Source organism: Ceratotherium simum, chromosome 3 (genome assembly GCF_057802395.1).
Source record: "Ceratotherium simum simum isolate JZ-2026a chromosome 3, ASM5780239v1, whole genome shotgun sequence".
In the NCBI taxonomy this organism is placed as follows: domain Eukaryota; kingdom Metazoa; phylum Chordata; class Mammalia; order Perissodactyla; family Rhinocerotidae; genus Ceratotherium; species Ceratotherium simum.
In genome coordinates, this window is record NC_141902.1 from 60,900,468 (window position 1) to 60,920,788 (window position 20,321).

The following is a 20,321-nucleotide window of genomic DNA, read 5'->3' on the forward strand; positions in this document are numbered from 1 at the left end:
GGAAAAGCCAATTCTAGAAGAGCTAGTTGAGTGGGTGCAAACAGGCAATTAGCATCATCTGATAGGAATTTGTGTGGGAGTGGGGATAGAGATGGGAAAGGAGATGAAGGTAGAAACGAAAATGGAGAAATGATAGCCAGTAACCATTGATGAGCATCCTTGGTTCAACAGAGGAACAAAAGTAGTTGGATTACTTCAGAGAGGCAGCTTTCAGGTATCCTTCTTTGATGTGAAACAGAGGCAGTAATATTTTGAGAAAAGATGGAATGTTCTATCAAATTAGGAATATCTTGCAGATGACAAGGATGGCCATAAGGAAAGAGGGTGTGTTCCTCTCTGTAGTGATAAGGAGGAGAGTGCCCCTTTATGACAGTGCTGTTTTATTCCATGGTGATGAATACGTAGAAAAAGCCACAAATCTCACTTACCATTCTTTTAATTCCCCAGAAGTTCTCCAGATCAGAGAACGCAATTTTATGAGTTGAAAGGAGGGGAGGGAATGGTGAGAACACATGGGAGAAAAGGCAAGGAATTTAAAAGACAGATTCTTTGAGTGGGGTCTTCAGGCCACATTTCATTCTCTCGTTCGATGGGGTTATCACACTGTTCCTGCTCAAATGGAGCTTCCAGTCTGGTTACAGGAGCCAGAGCGGTGCGGGGGTGAGGAGAGACGACAACAAACAAGGAAACAAGCAGACAAAGAAACATGTAATGACAAAATGAGAGAAGTGCAGTGAAGAAAGGGTGCAGAAAATGACAGTGAGGGGAGACTGAGAACTTTCTTAGAAAAGAGTGTTCAGGCACACCTGACAGTGATAAGGGCCTATCGGCTGCATACACTAGAAGAACTGTACTTTGATAGCTCAAATAATACTTCGTGCATGTAATAATAATAATATCCCTCATTTAAATGAAGTTCCTTCTGAGACTTTCAGTCTGGCTCAGCTGAGGTCAGGAAAGGAATAATAGTAAGAGTAACAACAATCATTGAGTGCTTATTATGAGATTGTATTAGGGATCTTGGTGCTCCCTCATCTTTCAGTTAGAGTGAGAGGAGCAGAATGTCTGCGAGGGGTGGGACTTACTGGGAGTAAGGGAAGTAGAGAATCATATTAGTTTTCTATCACCCTGTAACAAGTTACCACAAGCTTAGTGGCTTAAAACAATACAAGTTTGTTACCTTACAGTTCTGTAGCTCAGAACTCTAAAAGGAGCTAAAGTCAAGGTGGCCGCATGGTTGCATTCCTTTCTGGAGGCTCGAGGGGAGAATCTGTTTCCTCGGCCTTTCCAGCTTCTAGAAGCCACCCACAAAGGAACGAACAAGGAAAGCCCTTGGCCCGCTTCCTCCATCTTTAAAGCCAGCAACGTTGCATCTCTCTGTGCCTTTCTTCTGCAGTCACATCCTTTCTTCTGTAGTCACAGCTTCTCCAAATCTCTCCTCCCCTGCCTTCCTCTTCCACTTTTAAGGACGCTTGTGCTGACATTGGGTCCACCTGGATCATCCAGGCTAATCTCCTTATTTTAAGGTCAGCTGATTAGTAACCTTAATTCCATCTGCAACTTGATTTCCCCTTTGCCATGTAACCTAACATATTCACAGGTTCCAGGGACCAGAACATGGATATCTTTGGAGAGCCATTTTTCTGCCTATCACAATAATTGAAAATAAAAGTGAGAGAAGCGGCAAAGGCTCTTGGTCCCTTCTAGAGTTCTCTGTTCACACTTGGAGAGTCTTGTCTTCTCTCTCATTTTATGTAACCACATTTGTCACAAGACCTAAATATGTAGTATCTAAACTATATAATAATTGGCAGGTTTATGTGATCTTGGACAAGAGACAAGGCACTCACTTTGATTTTCCCATCTATAACACGACAAGCTTGAAGTAAATGGTCTCTCAAAAATCCCCCAGTGTTTCTAGCCTGATCTTTGAAGTATCCGTGCCTTTGTAGATTATATCCCAAAGTGTGACGTCTCGCTGCCACTGAGCATGTCTGCTGAACTCCCCAAAGCCACAGCATCCTTGCTGATAGTTTCCTGCTTAAGTCACTATTGAATTTAATATATGCTGCCAGCACTCATGAGGTCTTTTCACCTAGATGTCAGCACACGTACTTTATGAACGTACAAGACATAAGAATAAATCTGACTTTTTAAAAAATTGACTCCCCGCTTCTGCTCTGCTGAGGCCAATGTGCCTTGCATTGTGTCTTGTCTGTGTAGAATGGGCACAGAATTTGTTGTTGTTACAAGCTTTGGAAGTGCATATACTTCATAACACTAAAATATAACACTTTACAGTTTACAAAAGGTTTCATATCTGTTACTTCATATGATCCTCCATAATAACAATGTTCTGAGATTGTGAGCATACACTTCTTTAAAATGGGCATATTTTTAGGGTTAACCGAGTAACCAGTTCTATCTTTCGGCATAGACACTTTATGTGCATCCTTCATCAGTGCTAACAGAGGTACCAAGTAATTTGTTGGAAAACTGACCTCAAGCACTTGATTGAAACAGACTTATTCGTCACATGCTGCATATGTGGCAACAAAGTGATCAGACATCCTTTATATTTTAAATTGGACATCATCTTAATGAGACATCTCACACTGCCTTTTATCTTTACTTTTGAAAGGAAATGTGTACACGGAATGCTTTCAGACGCTTTTCTTAATCATTCTTTATTCTTTAGGCATTTTTCCTGCCTTCTTACAGTCTTGATGTATAAGTTATTCACAATACATCTTTCTAAACATTTATCTGAATATTAGATAGAATTATACATATGAAATATCCTAAGAGTCACAATAATGCAATCATACATTAAGACGGCATTGTTTGCAGCTGTCTATATTAACTTTCATATGTGGAATAATTCCCTAAGTGATTTTAGAAATTAATAATTTTTCAAAAATAATTCAAACATCCCATATGTCCTTCTGCCTCTTTCGTTCTTAAGTTCATCTGCATAAAACAAAAGAGAGACTTTTAGATGAATTGTAAACTCATTTAATTTCCAGACATCGGCTAGTGTTTAAACGCTAACATCAAAGCAAAGAGCCAGTTATCAGAGTTCATTTGATCTGAAGCCCTGTGGCCTGAATTGCTATAGTTTTCCCTATGCTGAAAAGGAAATCTATGTCACATCTCAAAGAGGTAGTATTTAAAACCACTTTATCTATAGTAGTTTAACTTGAAACATGTGTTTGGGCTCACTAACCACAAGGAGGCATTGAAGCATCTCTTCAAAATGTGAAAAGCAATTTTATTTAAAAAAAAATTGCACCTACAATTGCTGAATTTCATATAAGCATGTGAGTGTGCATGCCTTTTAAATTCATGTTTTAATCCATTTATTTTCTTTAACCCTTGAAATATCCGCAGAAAGCGTTGCTGCTATTGTTTCTTTTGTGGAAGATTTTTGGACAGTAGTCACCCACGTGCGTTTTCCTTCTGCTCTGTCACCAATGGACACAAAGGCAAACTGCAGGACTTCTGTTAGTACTGACAAAGTGACAGTATTAACCTTCATTGCCCTTTAAAGGTTAAAAGTTCTTTTGACTGTGTGAGCAGAAGCGTATTTCTTTAGTATTTAGAATTACTTACATACATGTTCTGACAGCAGGGGGTTTCTCTGAAATCTGTGTGTCAGCTTAGACTGATTCTGGTACACATCTTCAAAATGCCACGTAGGAAGCATAAGTTAAAAAGCCAAAATAGTTTTTTCCAAACATGAGCATAATTTTCTTACATGCTGCTTTAAACATTCATGTTAAATGTCAGAAATTTTCCCCATGTTTTATAATCCTAATCCCCAGCAGCTTTGCTGGTATTGGAAAATATGAACCTCTCTGTTGCAGAAGATGCTGCTTAGCACATCTCCCGGGATAATGCTTAATCCCCTGAGAAGCAAGGACCACATTCTTAGGAATTAGATTGTTTCTGCAAGATGCTGCAGAGAAAATTCTTTCCTGGAAGTGTGGACTGTGACACTTTGAAATCCTAGTGTGCCAATTTGCCATAGTGTCTTGCTCTTTCTGGGTTTTGACACCTTGTTTGCCTTTTAGGATATTCCCAGCCTGTGCGACAGAATATTGCCGACTTCAACACACAGCAGAACACGCAGCTGGGGAGGCTATGTGACATCTTAGGTACAGTAAATACTTTTACATAAATGACTCTTTGGAATGTTTATCAGTGGATGTTGATAAATGTTTAGTTTTTGCTTATTTTTTTTTCCTCTACAAGGAAAAAGCTTAGATTTTTAAACTACTTGTAAGTCTATTGAATGTTTTGTTTTAAAGGACCAATTTATAGTGAAGTCAACTTGAATAAACAAATGACACTTTTCTACCAGTTTACTTGGATAGTTTTCTAAACTCTCTTTGCTGCAGGTTTGGATAAGGATTTCTCTTCTATAGCCCCAAATCTTCTTCATTTACTGAATTTTGCAGTGAGTGAAGTCAAATTGTATATTTGGGTCAATATTGTCTATTATGTTATCTGAGGAATGAGTAGAAGGTGGTGTCAGAAATGAAAAGCATTGTATTTACATTATAAGAATAAGAGGGAAATGAAGATAGATTTTTTAAAAGAAGGTTTTATTTAAATGTGTATCATCTAGATATGAGAAAACAAGAGGTGCCTAGTGGAGGGACTTCTTAGAAATACAGACCTTAAGTGACAGATGCATCTTTGTTAAAGTCAAGTTCTGATACTGGTTTAGTCAGTTCTAAATCAGACACCAATCTGGGACAAGGAGAGAAGGGTGCAAGCACACGATAGCTGTGGTTGATCCCCTTCGGGGCTAGGGTTCAGATTAGGCTTAGAAAATAGAGGTTACAAAGGCTAAGCAATAATAACGAATCCGTGTAGGAGGTCCAGGCCAAAAATTCAGGGTTAAACAAAAACTAGGGTTTTATTAGCTACCAAATAAGAACTTCTTTGTTTTGTTAAAATATAATTGCTTTGCCCCTTATTTAAGCAAAACAAGGAAAAATTTTAAATTATCAATGACCAACTCAGCTGGCTCCCTGGAATGACATACTTTACATGATTCATATATATTTCAGCATCATTATTATTTTATAAATGCCATTTGGTAACAAAAATACATCAGCACTGGAAATTTACAGTGTCCTAAAATAATAATAGTGTAATTGCTTTAATCTATTATCCAGGCACTAATATTATTTTCCAGCATTACAAAAAAAATTTTTTAATGACTTGAGATTGATTTGTTAGTGTTGAGCTATTTCAACTAAAAACCTGACTGGGTGGAAACCAGTGAAGTGCAGCAGAGGGCAGACTTTGCTCTAATTTATTTGAATTAATTTTTTTCTTCAGCTTTTTATATACCCTTCTATATATAGTACAAACCATCACCAAAGAATTTCTTTACAAAATATTTTCATTATGGGAAAAGACTTGAAAGTATTAGGCTTCTATTTAAATAATTCACTAATCCAGTCTATGTCTACCTGCAATGGAAAATTTTGTTAATATAAACATTTCTGAGAGATTATGAACCAAATGTCTTATCTTGGTACACTCTGCATGATATAGCAATGCAATCCTAAAACCTTTTCAAGAGGAGTAATGAAAGTTTAGAAACAGTAGCTAGAATATAGAAAAAGTATTTGCTTGGGAAATAAAATATGAACAAACTAGAAAAAATAGTAATCATTATGTGGAAGAATGAATGATTCTCTTTTTTTATTCCATTAATTCCTAGTAAAGGCTGTTGATTTTTCTGCTTATTCAGGGAAACGAAGATAATCTTATCACATTGAGAAGACTGTCATTTGGATATTGGCTGTGAAGTCAGGGTATCAGGTGGAGATGGCCTGGCTAGTATTTTCAATTCCTAGATGAGTTAAGCAAGAGAGTGACTGATACTGACTTTTGACTAGCAATCAAAGCAACCTTCATCTTCATATTAATTCCTTTCTAAAATTACCTGTCAATTAATTTTGAAATTTGTGGATTCATGATCAAACCACATTAATATTGGATATTAATGTTAGCGATATGTATTCCTTTGCCAGAAATGAACAGAAAAGTTGAAATTAGCAACACGATTTGTTATCATTTGTAACCTAGAAATTTCTTCCCAAGAAAAATTTATTTTCCTTCTGCTGTGGAGTCTATAACTTATTTTTGTTGTTTGTTTTTGTGTCCTACTGTTTTATACTTTAAAAAACACTAGTTTGGTTTTAAAAACCACTAGTTTGGTAAAGCACTAGTCTCTTCTTGACAACAAGACTTGGGATAGCTAATTGGATCATTCAGCAATTGGATACAAGTTATTTAACTACTGTCTCCTCATTAATTCATTTTGAGGTTTCTGTGGCAATTTGGGTTCAAAATTAAATAGGAGCCACTTAAATATTTACATTTATGGAGCACCTACTCTGGGCCCAGCACCAGGCCAGTTCAGAAGACAGTGCTTCTAGCCACAAGATGCTTTGTCTCCGGAAGGAGAGATTTCTTCTCCTGGATGCTGTGGATCTCACTAATTGTATAAGACTTTCCACTTCTTGAATCTTTCCATTCTCCAAAATCCCTTTGGCCAGCCCACAAGCATTTATTGAGTGGCTCCTGCATACGCCACACTGTATCAAGGCTTGGGGGAGTATAAGAAAAAGTGTACACCTTACCTTTAGGAAGTTTCGAGAGACACGATTAATAGACTTGAAACAATAGGATGGAACAAAGAGGACACTATTTCATCATGTTAAATCTTGAGGCACTGATTAAAAGGAGCACAAGTGTAGAGGGCAGGGTGGGGAATCACTGTTGGCTGGTCTCGTCAGGGTGGGCCATGGAGCAGACTCATGCATCTGGACTGTTTGTTGAGCACCTATTGTGAGCCAGATACTGCTCCAGGTGCTTTATATATACTCTTTCATTTAATACTCCCCAATCTCTGTGCACCAGCTGATTTTATTCCCCACTTAACAAATGAAGAAACCAATGCTTAGAAAGGTTAAATAATGTGCCCAGTGTCCCTAGGCAGCTGAGCTAGAATTTAATCCATCTGTGCTCTGTACACTCTGCCAAACAGAACAGAGGAGTCTTAAAATCCCCCTCTTGGCCCTGCCTGACCAAGGAAAGATTTTACAGCACTCCCTCCTCTGAACTTCCTTAAGCACCTGTCTGCACACTTCTTTGTACCCATTACTCTCCGCCATGTTTTACTGCTGTGTGTGCATGTGAAATGGTTGCTATCCATCTGTTGGTTGTCATACTGTGGTGGCTGCATGTTGCTGTGATGCTGAAAGCTATGCCACCCATATTTCAAATACCAGCAGGGTCACCCCTGGTGCACAGGTTTCAGCAGAGCTTCCAGACTAAGACAGACTAGGAAGAAGGACCTGGCCACCCACTTCCAAAAAAAATTGGCCATGAAAACCCTATGAATGGCAGTGGAGCATTGTCTGATACAGCACCAGAAGATGAGCGGATGGCACAGAAAGACAAGCCAGGGTTCCGCTGTGCTGTACACAGGGTCATTAGGAGTCAGAATCTACTCGACAGCACTAACGACAATAAAGAAATGGTTGCGCCTCACGGGTAGCATCTCAGTTGCTTTGATTCCTGTATTTTCCTCCATGTTTAGCCAAGTGCTTTGCTCCTACTGAGTAGTCAGTTATTTTATGAATGAATGAATGACTCCACTGGCTGCTGATTTCCTGTCTATACTCCCTAAATATTCTGCAGCCTGGAGTGGGTAATCTCATCTCACTATCCCATTTGGATGGGATATTTAATTAGGATTTCTTTCTATGTTCATAAGAAGAAGCCTGTCTTAAGAAGGAGAACAGTTAAGACCGTGGTTTTTTCTAAACCAAGAATCACGAGATGTGCTATTTAAGTAACATCCTCCTCTTTGGGAATGGAGCAGGGAAAACGTGGGTTTCCTGAAATAATCATTGCTGTGGTCATAATCAGACTATTTATTTGGACAGGACTTTCCCCGAATTGGCCCTGCCAAGTCCAGGCAGAATAAGAAATTGCAATTTCATCAGATTTCTAAAGTTAATAGCTGTGTTTTATAATTTACTGAAGTTAATGGGATAAATTTTTAAAGCAGTATGAAATTCCCATTGATGTTAATGGGAGTTCTGGGGCTAAAACCCTCTGTATTATTTGAAAGTATACTTCCACGGTACCTCATAGCCCTCCTTCTGAAGGAATCATTGTGTCTATTTTTTTGGTGGTAGTGTTACTTATCTTTTCTTTAGAGAAATGCTAAAGTGCAAAAAAGCCAGTTCAATTGCTAACATTTGTGTAAAACCAATCTAAATTAAGTTCAATGTGGCTTTTGGATATGCTCTTTATTTTAAACTGTGCGACATCAATCCGATGCCGGAGTTCATAATGTCGTTTACCTTTATACCAGTAATTAACATTGTGCTTGTTGTTTTCAGACGCCAATGTGAGTGTCATCTACATCTGCTCCCATCAAATGAATGACGAGTTACTGCAGTATTACAGTAAAATCCTGAGTCTACAGGCAGCTGTCAAATCTGGGAACCTTGAGGACAGAAGTGACCTGCAGGACAGGTTCAAAATTATCACCCCTGAAGCTATAAACATCTTCACTGTGAGTTTGTCTTCTAATTACTATGGCTTCAGGAATGCAGTAAAATTAAATTGGAAATTTTATAACTTGCAACGCTCTGGTACACATCAGTGAAATATTATTGCAAGTTTAACAGCTATACTGATTAGACTACTAGTTGGGCTGTAGGAAATAAATATCCCAGTTTAACTTTCAGACTTAGTTGAGCTACCCCTGCCCAGTTCCTCTGTAGCTGAAGCCTAATTGCAGTATCGGGTGGTACCATCAAGTAGGTGAATTTATAACATCTACGGTTCCTTTTTCTTAATTTTGTGTGGAGGACACCAAGGCAGAGAAAGGCTGGGACTGCCTATGGTCCCACAACGCCAGTTACGGACAGAATCTAGTCCAGGGCCCCTGTTTTCTGATTTCCACACGGGTATTCCTTGTTACTCCATGGGGTTTTTCCCTCAGGGGAATTTGGCCTGATTTACCATATCACATGGTTCATAATGAATAAGGTAAAAAAAATTTTTTTAACTTGTACTGATTTTTAATGAATGGAATGAATTCTGAGTGGAATTCCATTCCTAGACAAGAGCTTTTGGGAAATTCATGGAACCACGAGGGCTATGTTCTAGAACAAGGCAGTGCAAGAGATGGCTTGAAATGAATTTCTTTATATTTTAATGAGAATTTAAACTTTCCATGTTAAACAACCAACATTTTATTACCTAATAGACATGAAATTTTGAGGAGACTTTTTTTGTATAATTGAGGGTCTGAATTTGCTGATAAAGATCGCTCTCTGCATTCACAAGTGGGATGCACCAAAGTCAACTCTCTGTCTATCGCCAGAGAAACTGATTGCATGCTTTATGTAGGAAATATCTATGTGCTGAGTTACTACCCATTAACCCTTCAGATGCACCATGATTTGACTCAAAGAAAAGTCGTGCCGGAGCTGGAAGAGGTTGCTATTGCCTTTCTACTTTGCTGGTAGACTCAAATTAATTCAAGTTTTACTTTCTTCTACCATGATGAAGATTTTATTTTTTCATAACTGGATACCTCGATATTCCCCTCAAAACTCTCTGCCCAGCTCTGTTTCATTGGCACCCTTTGCTGTGCAAGAGGAAGGCAACGGCAGGGGCAGAGTAAGCAAGAGAAAGGACAGGGGACAAGTCATCACCACTTCTTTATATTCTTGGGAACCTCCCAGTGTCCTCCACCAATGCCAGCATTGCCTCAGTGCTTCCTAGCTATCCCCTGGCCTCAGCGGCAAAGTTACTGTGGACATTGGGAAACAAGGAAGAAAAAGAACTATCATTAGTGTGCAGTTAATTTCCTGATTTTCTCCAGCCAGAAACTGGAGCTAATGCTTGATAGCTGCCAATAAGGAGTTTCTGCACATCTGAAATGCCTAGAGACATCAAAGAGGTGTGGAATGGGGAAGGGGCACTCATTTGGGAGAAGGAAAGTGAGTGAACTAACATTTATCAAATGCTTAGTATACATTTTCTCATTTGATCCTCAGAACAAGGCAATGACACAGAAATGATCAATTTCCTTTTATAGCTGAGGAAACCCAGACTTATTTTCTCGTCCCGTTATGAACCAAAAGTTAACCAGAGTGTGAACCAAAATCTGTCTAACTGCAGAACACTATCATGAATTGGAAAAACTGCTTTGCTCCTGGATGACCTTGCGGCCTTAGGCAAGCCCCTTTACCTCTCTGGTCCTCTGTTGTTCATCTATAAAATGAGGGCCGGCCCCGTGGCTTAGCGGTTAAGTGCGCGCGCTCCTTTGCTGGTGGCCGGGGTTCAGATCCCGGGCGCGCACCGACGCACCGCTTCTCTGGCCATGCTGAGGCCGCGTCCCACATACAGCAACTAGAAGGATGTGCAGCTATGACATACAACTATCTACTGGGGCTTTGGGGAAAAAATAAATAAATAAATAAATAAAATTTAAAAAAATAATGTGCTCTTTAAAAAAAAAAAAATTATTAAATGAGGTGATGGGTTAGATCATTTCAAAGTCCTTTCCAGCTCTGTAAACCTATTACCTGAGAAATGTACCCTCTTCGACTTCCAAGCAGGAGATAGGCAGTTAGCACTAACAGAGGCCCTGGGCTATATTCATAGTGTCAGTTTGCACCTTTGTGAGTAGAAACAAGTAGGGAATATTTTAAGTACTTAATACTTCTCCTCATAGTTTAAGTTATTTGAGTAATTAATCATTTATAGGCAATCAACTTTTTAAAACACAAAAATTAAACTGTCACTTTCAAATCAGTTCCTGCTCATGTTTAGTTACGGCTTTATTTCTTTTTAATGGGTTTGAGAGATCATATCAGTGCTGCTTTTCATTCAAATGGATGGCTTTGAGCAGAGTTTTTTAAAGCATGCCAAAAATCTGTTTGTGCATCTCTCCAAGTTACTATACAATGTTTGAATCTGTAATGGTAAAAAGTGTTGTTATAAAGTCATCATGTCTATTTTTGAACATTTTAATGTTTATGAAGACATCCTAAACAGCTACCTTTTGTCTCAGGTCAAAAAAAACCACTGGTGACAAGTTAAATGTAGCTATAATGTTATGGAATTAGGAACATTTTAGATTTTTGTCACTCATGTTAATCCACTACTGCCTGGATCTGATGATACTGATTTTCTCTCAATGATCATACAAGACCCGCGGTCAGTAGTGTGGCCTCTGCCATCACTCCCTCACATTCGAATCTTTATTAAACACATATTGAACACTATGGTGTTCAGTGGTGCTATGGTACCATCTTGCCTGAAGAATAAGGCATGCCCACAGATGACTATAACAGAATCACATAGAGTACTTGCCAATAGAGATAAGCAAACCTAGATGAGAGAGAAATCCATGCTGGCTGGAAATGTGCTCAGAACTTTAACATTAGGTTTTATTGCTGCATCTGCCATCTCCTCATCACACCTCATAAACCCACTAGACCTTCACTACTCAGTCTGTAAAATGGGATAAATCATGGCCGCTCTGGGGTGACCAGTGCTAACACTGGATTTGAATCCCACCTCTGCTCTTTACTGGCTGTGTGACTTTGGGCAAATCCCTTGAGCCTCAGTTTCCTCATCTCCAAATGAGGGACTGTGAATGAGTACAGTGTTGTATGGATCAATTAAGAGAATACATGTCAAAATGCTTTAACATTGTGGACTTGACATGAGAGGATTGCCACCTTTGAAACATTCTTCTAGGTGCCCTGAAAAGCCCACCCCATACATTGTCACTCAAGTGACCAGTTCTCCAAGACATTTAATTTTTTCACATTTCTTCATTGGAGTAATTTGTAGGGAAGGGAAAGGAGTGAAATAAGCAAGGGGAAAAGACAGTGATCAATTAGATAAGAAACAAAACTCACCAGGTGCTGTCACCAGCCATTGTCTAACGGAATATTGGGTTTCCTACAACTGCATTCTCAGAAGTAGATTTTGAAGGGGATTTAAATTATGGTAAAAAAGGCATATTGCATAGATCTGAGGACCTTAGAATAGAACACGTACTCTGGAGGAAGGGCCCAATAGGGTAAATCGTATAAATCCTCTTCTAAGGGGAGCTCTGTTTTTTGTCTTTTGGGGGTGGGGGACATAAAATTTACCATTTTAACCGTTGTAAGTGTATAGTTCAGTGGCATTAAATACATTCACATTGTTGTGCAACCATCATATTACCCATTTTCAAAACTTTTTCAACACCTCCAGCAGAAACTCTGTGCCCATTAAACACTAAGTCCAAAAGAGCACTGGTTTTAAAGGAAAAATCACTTCACAGCTGGAAGGACCCTAGGAACTTTAGTCCAATCCCTCATCTGAATATGGGGAACTGAGGCTCAGAAAGGCTGAGTTTTTTAAGTCAACTTGCAAGTTACAAATTTGGGCAGGAATGAAATCCAGAGGCTCTCCTCAGTCTCTTTCTCACACACTCACCAGTTATACCAGCCAAGTTTGCAACCTGGTGAAGCTGATATTCCTGGGAAACAGTTGCTCGACCTTTCTGCACATTCTAATGCCATGTTGAGTAGATAATTTTGACTAGAATTGGGGGAGTAGATGCTAGTCTACAAAATCTTTCGAACTCCCTTGAGACTCGAGCATCTTGCATTATATTATTTGCATGACATTTTAATGACTTTATTTTAAAAAGAGAGTTTGCTCTGTAATAATAATTACTACCATTATTGAATATCAACTCAATGGCATGCGTTATAGTGATGTTTCACATTTATGATCTTCTTTTATCCTTAGAACAACCCAGCAAACGGGCATTTTTATTCCCAAGTAACAGATGGAGAAACTTAGGCTCAGGGAGTCTAAGTCACTTGCCCAAGTTCAGGTTGCTTATAAGTGATAGAGCTGGATTCAGAGCCAGAACAGTCTGACTTCTAAGCCCCAGCACTTTCTCATGTGCCATGCTGCCCTCTTCTCTAGAGGAAGTGAGCACAGTCTTGAGTTCTCATATTCCGTCCTTGACTAATGTCCTACCCAACCTTCAAAATTCACCTCAACTCCAATCTCTTTCATAATAATAATACTAGCTAACATTCATTAAGTGCGTATTATGTCAAAGACACTCTCATAAGTGCTTTACATGCATCATCTCATTTAATCCTCACAGCATCCCTATGAGATGGATACTATTATTATACACATTCTACAGATGAGGAAACTGAGGCCCAAGGAGAATGAGTAATTTGCCTTTTCAGCTCTCCCCACCAGTATGTGGCCTCTGCCTCCCTCCTCCAGGCCTCCGAGGCCCTCTATAGCTCTTTACGGCCCTTCTCTGCCTTGAATTAGTTTTGCATTAACTGTACTCATTTGTGTCCCCGCTCCTTGAACGCAGAGATGTGGTTGTGTTAGTTTTGGTGTGTTTTGACCATCCGGCTCTGCCCTCTGCCCCTATTAGACATTCCAGAATTATTGATTTAATTGAATGAGTCAGTCACATGTATTGCTATGTCTAAATAGTCAAAAATAAAATAAAGTTTTCCATTGGAAAATGAATTTGAATCCTGCTGAAATTTTCAAATATTTTCCACTCATGAATCCTCTCCAGTGTTGGCTAAGAACCATGATAATCATTATAAAAGCACATATGCTCTGAAGCAGACTTTGTGGTGGAACTTTGGAAAGAGAGTATTGAGTCAAGTGTCTTTTTCCTACCGAATCATTTGAAGAGTTGCCAGATTAGGCGTCCTGTATCGTGAGGAATACTGTGGGGCTTTTTTCTTCATTTTTTGTATTGATTTTCCAGACGCTTTAGTGTTAAACCACACCAGAAGTGTTGCAGAGATGAATCACTATTATACAAAGGCCGCCAGCCTCTTTTCCTTCTGACAGAAGGATAATTCCACGTGGATCAAATAAATACAGATGTGTAGTAATTAGTTCTATTCCCAGTGAGCCTATTTCCAACACACTAAAGATGTGAGCGATTATGGAGCCTCACCCCAACAGCTTTTATCAATTTAAACTGCTAAACAACAGGATAGGTCATAACCCAGCCTGCTATTAATAATGCATTTATTGTGTGCAACATTATAAATTAGGTATATGGACTAGAAAAAGAACACCTTTTAACAAGAATAATATGATCTTCCCCCAGAAGCATCATATGTGCCTGGCCACTCACCTGATGTACAGTCCCAAGGCAATCAAAAGAATAAAAAATCTCATCCAAGGAAAACAGGCCTACATCGTCAGCGGGCTCCTCCACAGAGATGATTTAGCTGTGGCCGACATGTTAGAGGTGCCCATCCTGGGCTCGGAGCCCGAACTAGCTCATCTTTATAATACCAAGTCTGGAAGTAGACGGGTCTTTGAGAGTGCCAGTGTGCCAGTCCCTCCTGGAATATATGACATCTATAGTCACCAACAGGTGTGTGGGGTGGACAAATGGGTTCTGTTCAAATATTGCACATCCTCTTGACCTAGCAGGAACTTCAGATCTTCTGGAGCGAGCCCTCCCAGAGGAAGAAGTGGAACACTTAAGTTGATTTGATGGGATCTACTTCAGGCCTTCATATTTCAAAGTATCTTCCTATTGGCCTTGCAGAAATTGCTGGAATTCCCAAAATATGTACTCATTTGGATTAAGACATTGAAGGCCCTGTTAATGTACTAATCTGCTATCAATATGTATGGCCTTAACGTGGATTAGTTCATCATCATATTAGCCAGCCAGTCATTTAGCAGGACCCTAAGAAATGTGAGTCCGTTTGGGCTAAAAGGAGCAGCTTTGGAAAGCTCCAGGGATGAGCCTTTCTGCCGAGTCAGGTTGCAGAGGTCCTGTAGCAGAGGGCTGCAGACATCCTTGGCTCTGTAAAAAGATCCTTTGGCTCCTCAGGAAAGGGGACATAAAGAGAGTAGCGGAAAAATCCCAGAAAGGGGAAGTGAAATGGCTCCAGGCATAAAATTATCTACTTCTGGGGTTTTGCGCTGGACCAGGTCTATGGCTGCGCATTCTTCCAGCAGATAGTTAGGGCTCTTACTATTTGGAGAACTACAATATCAGCCACTAGAAATGATCTTTGAGTTTGTTCTGGCAGGTGTTCTCCCATTTAACTGCTATCTTTTTTCACAATAAAGAAAATAAAAAGACAAGTGGCTGTGAACATTCCCTAACTTCTGTGTCAGTACATCTCTTGACCATTACTCTGAGGCAATCACAACTGATCCCAGGCACCCACCTTTTGGGAAACTAAAGAACCGTGCACGATGAGGCAGTCTGGGAGGGACAATATTTAGGGAGCCTCCTTCCCCCTCAGTTGCCTGATCACGATGCTCGTACCCCATAGCCACTGAGTCCCCAAATCAAGCCTTTCAACAAATCATACTTTTCAGAGACTAGTTTGAAGATATTTTTAGATTATTAAATTGCCCTGAAATGTTTCAGTCTTACTACAGTGTTCTTGGGCAATACATGGGCTCGTGAAGGAAGTTGCTTTTAAAGGTGGCAGTGTCTGGAAAAGGCACAGGTGGTTTTAATAGCAGCAGAAGAGAGCAGTCGCCCTGAACTGGTGTGTCCCTTTCATTGCCATCAGCTTCCACTGGAATTTGAAGATAACAAGGTAGGTTGATGACTCTGCTTCCCAGTACTCAGCTGATAGACTTAATACAAGTGAAATGCATTTTAAAACAATACAATTTCACATGTGATTTCACAATCACACGGATTAAACACCTTCACAACTTTAAAATGTATGTGCAATATTTATATTGAGTCTTTCGTCTTCACTGGTGAGAACTCAGGCAATCTTTGCTATGAAATATTTTAGAACCTTATATGTTGATTGTAGTTAAAGATGCAGGCACATTTAATAGAGTAAAACCTCCCTCTAATGCTGGTGTTCAGAAGTAAGAATAAAACCACCCTCCTCATAGACAAATCGGATTTGAGGGACGTCATTTCATCTATAGCATGTGCAAATTATATCACAATAAACCAAGTTATAACTGAGTTCTACTCTATTTCGAAAACATACATCTGAGGTCATCAAGAATTGAAGTACTCCACTGAGATTTTATAGGTAGTGACCACCCTACCTAATCTATCTGAGCGCGTCAGCATTTTGAATTTGCCAATGGTGGGAAATCAATAACACTGACTTTTTACCGATGTGCATCATAAACTTAAAGCCAGTGAAAAAAAGCTGTGATTATTTTAATTTAGGTTAATAAATATTCCTGACCATCAGTTAGACTTGAGCAGTAGACGTTTTTCTATTTCTGTTCTACACCAGTATAAAATGAGTAGCAATGAAAATACATATTACATCTTTTGAACAGAGAGACTCAATTAGAAAATGATAAATGTTTGGAAATAGCATAAAGTCATTTGGTTTATGATTAAGTTATTTATCTATTTTTTAAATCTAGCATGAGCACAGTGGGCATTTCCTGTTTGGATCCATAAAGTAACCATGCAAGTTCTCTTTCTGGCGTGTGCTCCATATGAAATATTGACAGCTTTGGTTAAATAATCAAAAATGGCAATGCTATTTTAAAGCACTGTTCAATTTTCACTTACAGATAGCACATAATTCTTTCCTGTGGTGCAGTCTTTACAATACCATTGATCCTTTTTATTACTGTAGGGGATCCATCAACAGACGCCCATTTATAGGATTCTCAGAAGCAACAAATAATAGGATTTGGAAGAAACAGATAAGAATTCTGTTAGTAGTTGAAGCCTCCAAATACACAGTATATCCAAATATACAATGAAAAAGGCTATGCCAGTTTCCTTACACTAGCAAAAGAATTTTATTGGATATTAACAGGCAAAAGACCATTTCTATTTCTGCAAGGCATGATCATAATATAGCAAAATATGATTAAATATAGAATATATCTTGTCAACACAACATTAGAGAAAGAAGGTATAACTTTGGAAAGCATATTGAAAAACCTTCCTAGGCTATGCTCATAGCCATATGGTGTGTAGACCAGAGTACTTTTCATTTAAACATCCAAATTATCCACAGACACTACTTGATAATTAGGAAGCTAAGGCAATTCCATTTTCACTCTAATTGAATACCCCATGGTTGCATGGGGCTTCTGGGGATCCCAAGTATGCCCATTGTGGTATCACTTCCACACCTCTGTGTACTGTAACATCCCCAGGAAGATTTGCCTGAAAGACACAACTCAAGACAACAGATTGTGCCTTTAATCTAAATAATCCTAGTCTTCTAGCTCCAGACTTCAGTAGAACTATAATCTTGAGTCCTTTCACACCCTTTAGTTAAAAAATAAAAATCCATTAGGTGATCAAAAATTCATCAAAAGAGAAGAGAATAGGAGTGTTGCAGAGATGTCCTTAAGTACAGAAGACCATAGCCAAGAACGGCATGGGGTGGGCTCAGGAGAGAGAATCCTTAGTATTGCTTTGTTTCTTTCTGGGAAATATAGACTGGAAAGTCTGAAGAGAAAACCAGATAAAAAAAATCATTTTGTGATTTAATCAATAATTTGTCTCCAAGGCTCTACTAGAACAGTATTACTTATAATTAAGTAATCTTGCTACAGACTTTTGTCTGATTCAAACGTATCCCAAATGGCTTATTGACTGTACGCAAAGTTGCTTCTCTTGCTCCTCTTCTGACTTCTTTCTCCACCTCCCCCTTCTCCTCCAGCTCTCTGCAGGTTGATAGGCAGCACAGTGAAGAGGGAATGAGCTTAGGCGCTGGAGTCAGAGCAACCTGGGTGGAGTCTGCTCTGCCACTCAATGCTGTGTAATGTGGGCAAGTTATTTAAATTAGCTGAGTCTCAGTTATTTACATGCAAAATGGAACTAATAATGGTGTCTACCGCATAGGTTTTTGTGAGTATTCAATGAGAAAACTCATATAAAGGGCTTAGCCAAAGACCTGGCTCCTACCGATAGTTCAGTAATGTTAGATATTCTTATCATTGTGATATTAGAGCTTGAACTTCTATCCCTTAAACTTCCATGTGATTGAGCTCAGTTATTGAGAAAATACTGTTTCAAATAAAATGTAGGACAGTTGTATATTAAGGAAAGTTGCTTTCATGAATGTATCTCCTTTATCTGGCTTGTTCATATAATACACATAATGTAATACACTTGGCCAATTGGCCAGCCAAACAAATGTACTTCATGTATGTTAATGAGGAAAAAATTAAATGTTTTATAGGTTATAACATTTAAAAGCTCAGCAAAGCTCCAAACAGTTAAAGTTTTCAAGACTACAACTCTTTATGGTCTTGAAACTATAAAAAAAATCATTTGAAGAATCAATAAGTAAACACATAATTCTCTTGAAAAGAAAACAATACCACAATTCAATTACAGATATTCAAGGATTTTTCTTTTGCCTTCAAAAGCCAGCAAAATGATAATTTCAGAATTTCTCATAAATCAGACTATACTTTTAAACATGTCTTTGGTCCCATTGGTTAGTGATTTCTTCACATCATATACATATCACTGAAAACGCTTTCTAATCTGTCTTAATAACTAGAAGATAACTGAATGAACAGACCATTTGAAATAAAGACACATGAGAAGTACAACAACTAAGTGGATACAATAAGAAGTAATCCAGGAAACTAGCTGTATTAAATGTTGCTATGTCTTCGGCCCCACAGATGATAGAACGGCTGAGTCAGCTGGTTACCGATCACCTGGAAATCCGACGCTGGCTCTTTAAAGTGGACTATGAGTTTGGAGGAAACGGGACTGCATTTTGTGACATTACTTCCCACCTAAAGTGCTATAAGTGGGTCTTAAAGAAGAGTAGCAAATATGGCCGCGAAGACTGGAGGAAGAAATGGGCACAAGTGAGTGTTCAATGGGATATAAACCCACCGTTTCTGAACAGTTAGGGGAGGAAGCAAAAGGCTCAGCTAGGAGATGAAAGCACTTTCTTCTAGACTCAGCTGTGTCATTTTCCAGCAGTGAGACCTTAGGCAAGTCATTTTGACTTTCTTGGGCTTTAGTCCTTACATGCAAAGTGAATGGGGTTGATTAGGTTATTTTATTTTATTTATTTATTTTTTATTTATTTATTTATTTTTTTTTAAGATTTTATTTATTTTATTTTTCCCCCCAAAGCCCCAGTGGATAGTTGTGTGTCGTAGCTGCACATCCTTCTAGTTGCTGTATGTGGGACTCGGCCTCAGGATGAACGGAGAAGTGGTGCCTCGATGAGCACCCGGGATCCGAACCCGGGCCACCAGCATCGCAGCGCACGCACTTAACCACCAGGCCACAGGGCCGGCCCATGATTAGGTTATTTTAAATGTCCCTTCTTTGGGCCCCAAAAGTCTTCATTCATGTCTTCAAATTGATTATGATAATTAGAAAGTAATTTTTTTACCATATTCAAGTAACATTACAAATCTCATCGTTCGCTCTAAGTAGGTCTTGATCATATGCTTCTAACAACTATTGTTATTAAGCTAGCTGTATTTTATTATGAGAGAAATTCTATTAGTGAATGGTTGTCACCTGGAAGCTAATGTATAATAGCATTCTGTCAGCAGTCATACGTTTCTGAAGACAATTGAAGGAAATTTATGTAACTGCTTGTCCCTTTGAGATGTTGAGAAAATAATACATCCGGGCCAGAAAATCTCCCGGCAAAAGCTGAATAATATGTAAGAAGCCTTAGCATATGAGTGGACGTGTATAGATTTTTCCATGTATGTTGGTGGAAGGATGAATTGTACAGCTTCTTAGTCTTTTCTAAACTTGCTTAATAATTAAAGTAATTTTATATGGTTAAATATAGAAATTAAACCCGCCATTCTAAAAGCTGCCTCACTTTGCATCCAGGAGCCTAGACTTGCCTGGCTTATCTTAATCCCCAATCTCTGTTTTGGCTGACCTAGTGGTGAAAACATAATTTAGGAAAATAGCATAAATTCAGAGAATTCAGATGCAAATTCTGTTAGCTGATTCCTTCCCTACCAACTACATAGCGGTGGGCTGTGGAGTGATTTGCATCTGCTTTGAGCATCCTACTACAGAGGTACATGAATCAAGACACAAGTGATAGAAAGGGAGGGACACACAGGAGAACCACATTATTCTTGTGAAAGTGAAATGACGAATAAATCTAGAGAACAGTCAGAAGAGAGAGTTCCCTTTGACAAATGTTGCTGTTCTCCCCGTGATCTATTCTGGGCTTTTCTTCCCCCTCCATCAGTGAATGGACTAAATGCGGTACCTG

The 20,321-nt window shown here is 38.9% G+C and overlaps 1 protein-coding gene across 1 annotated transcript in view; it reads left to right on the forward strand.

The window, feature by feature from the left end:
* The window catches only part of IQCH (IQ motif containing H), a 195,093-nt gene that overhangs the window by 105,908 nt on the left and 68,864 nt on the right, over window positions 1-20,321 (forward strand). Inside the window, 4 exon segments of the mRNA XM_014780852.2 lie at window positions 4,074-4,157; window positions 8,439-8,614; window positions 14,225-14,497; window positions 18,736-18,927. Coding sequence (XP_014636338.2) covers window positions 4,074-4,157; window positions 8,439-8,614; window positions 14,225-14,497; window positions 18,736-18,927 — 725 coding nt within the window.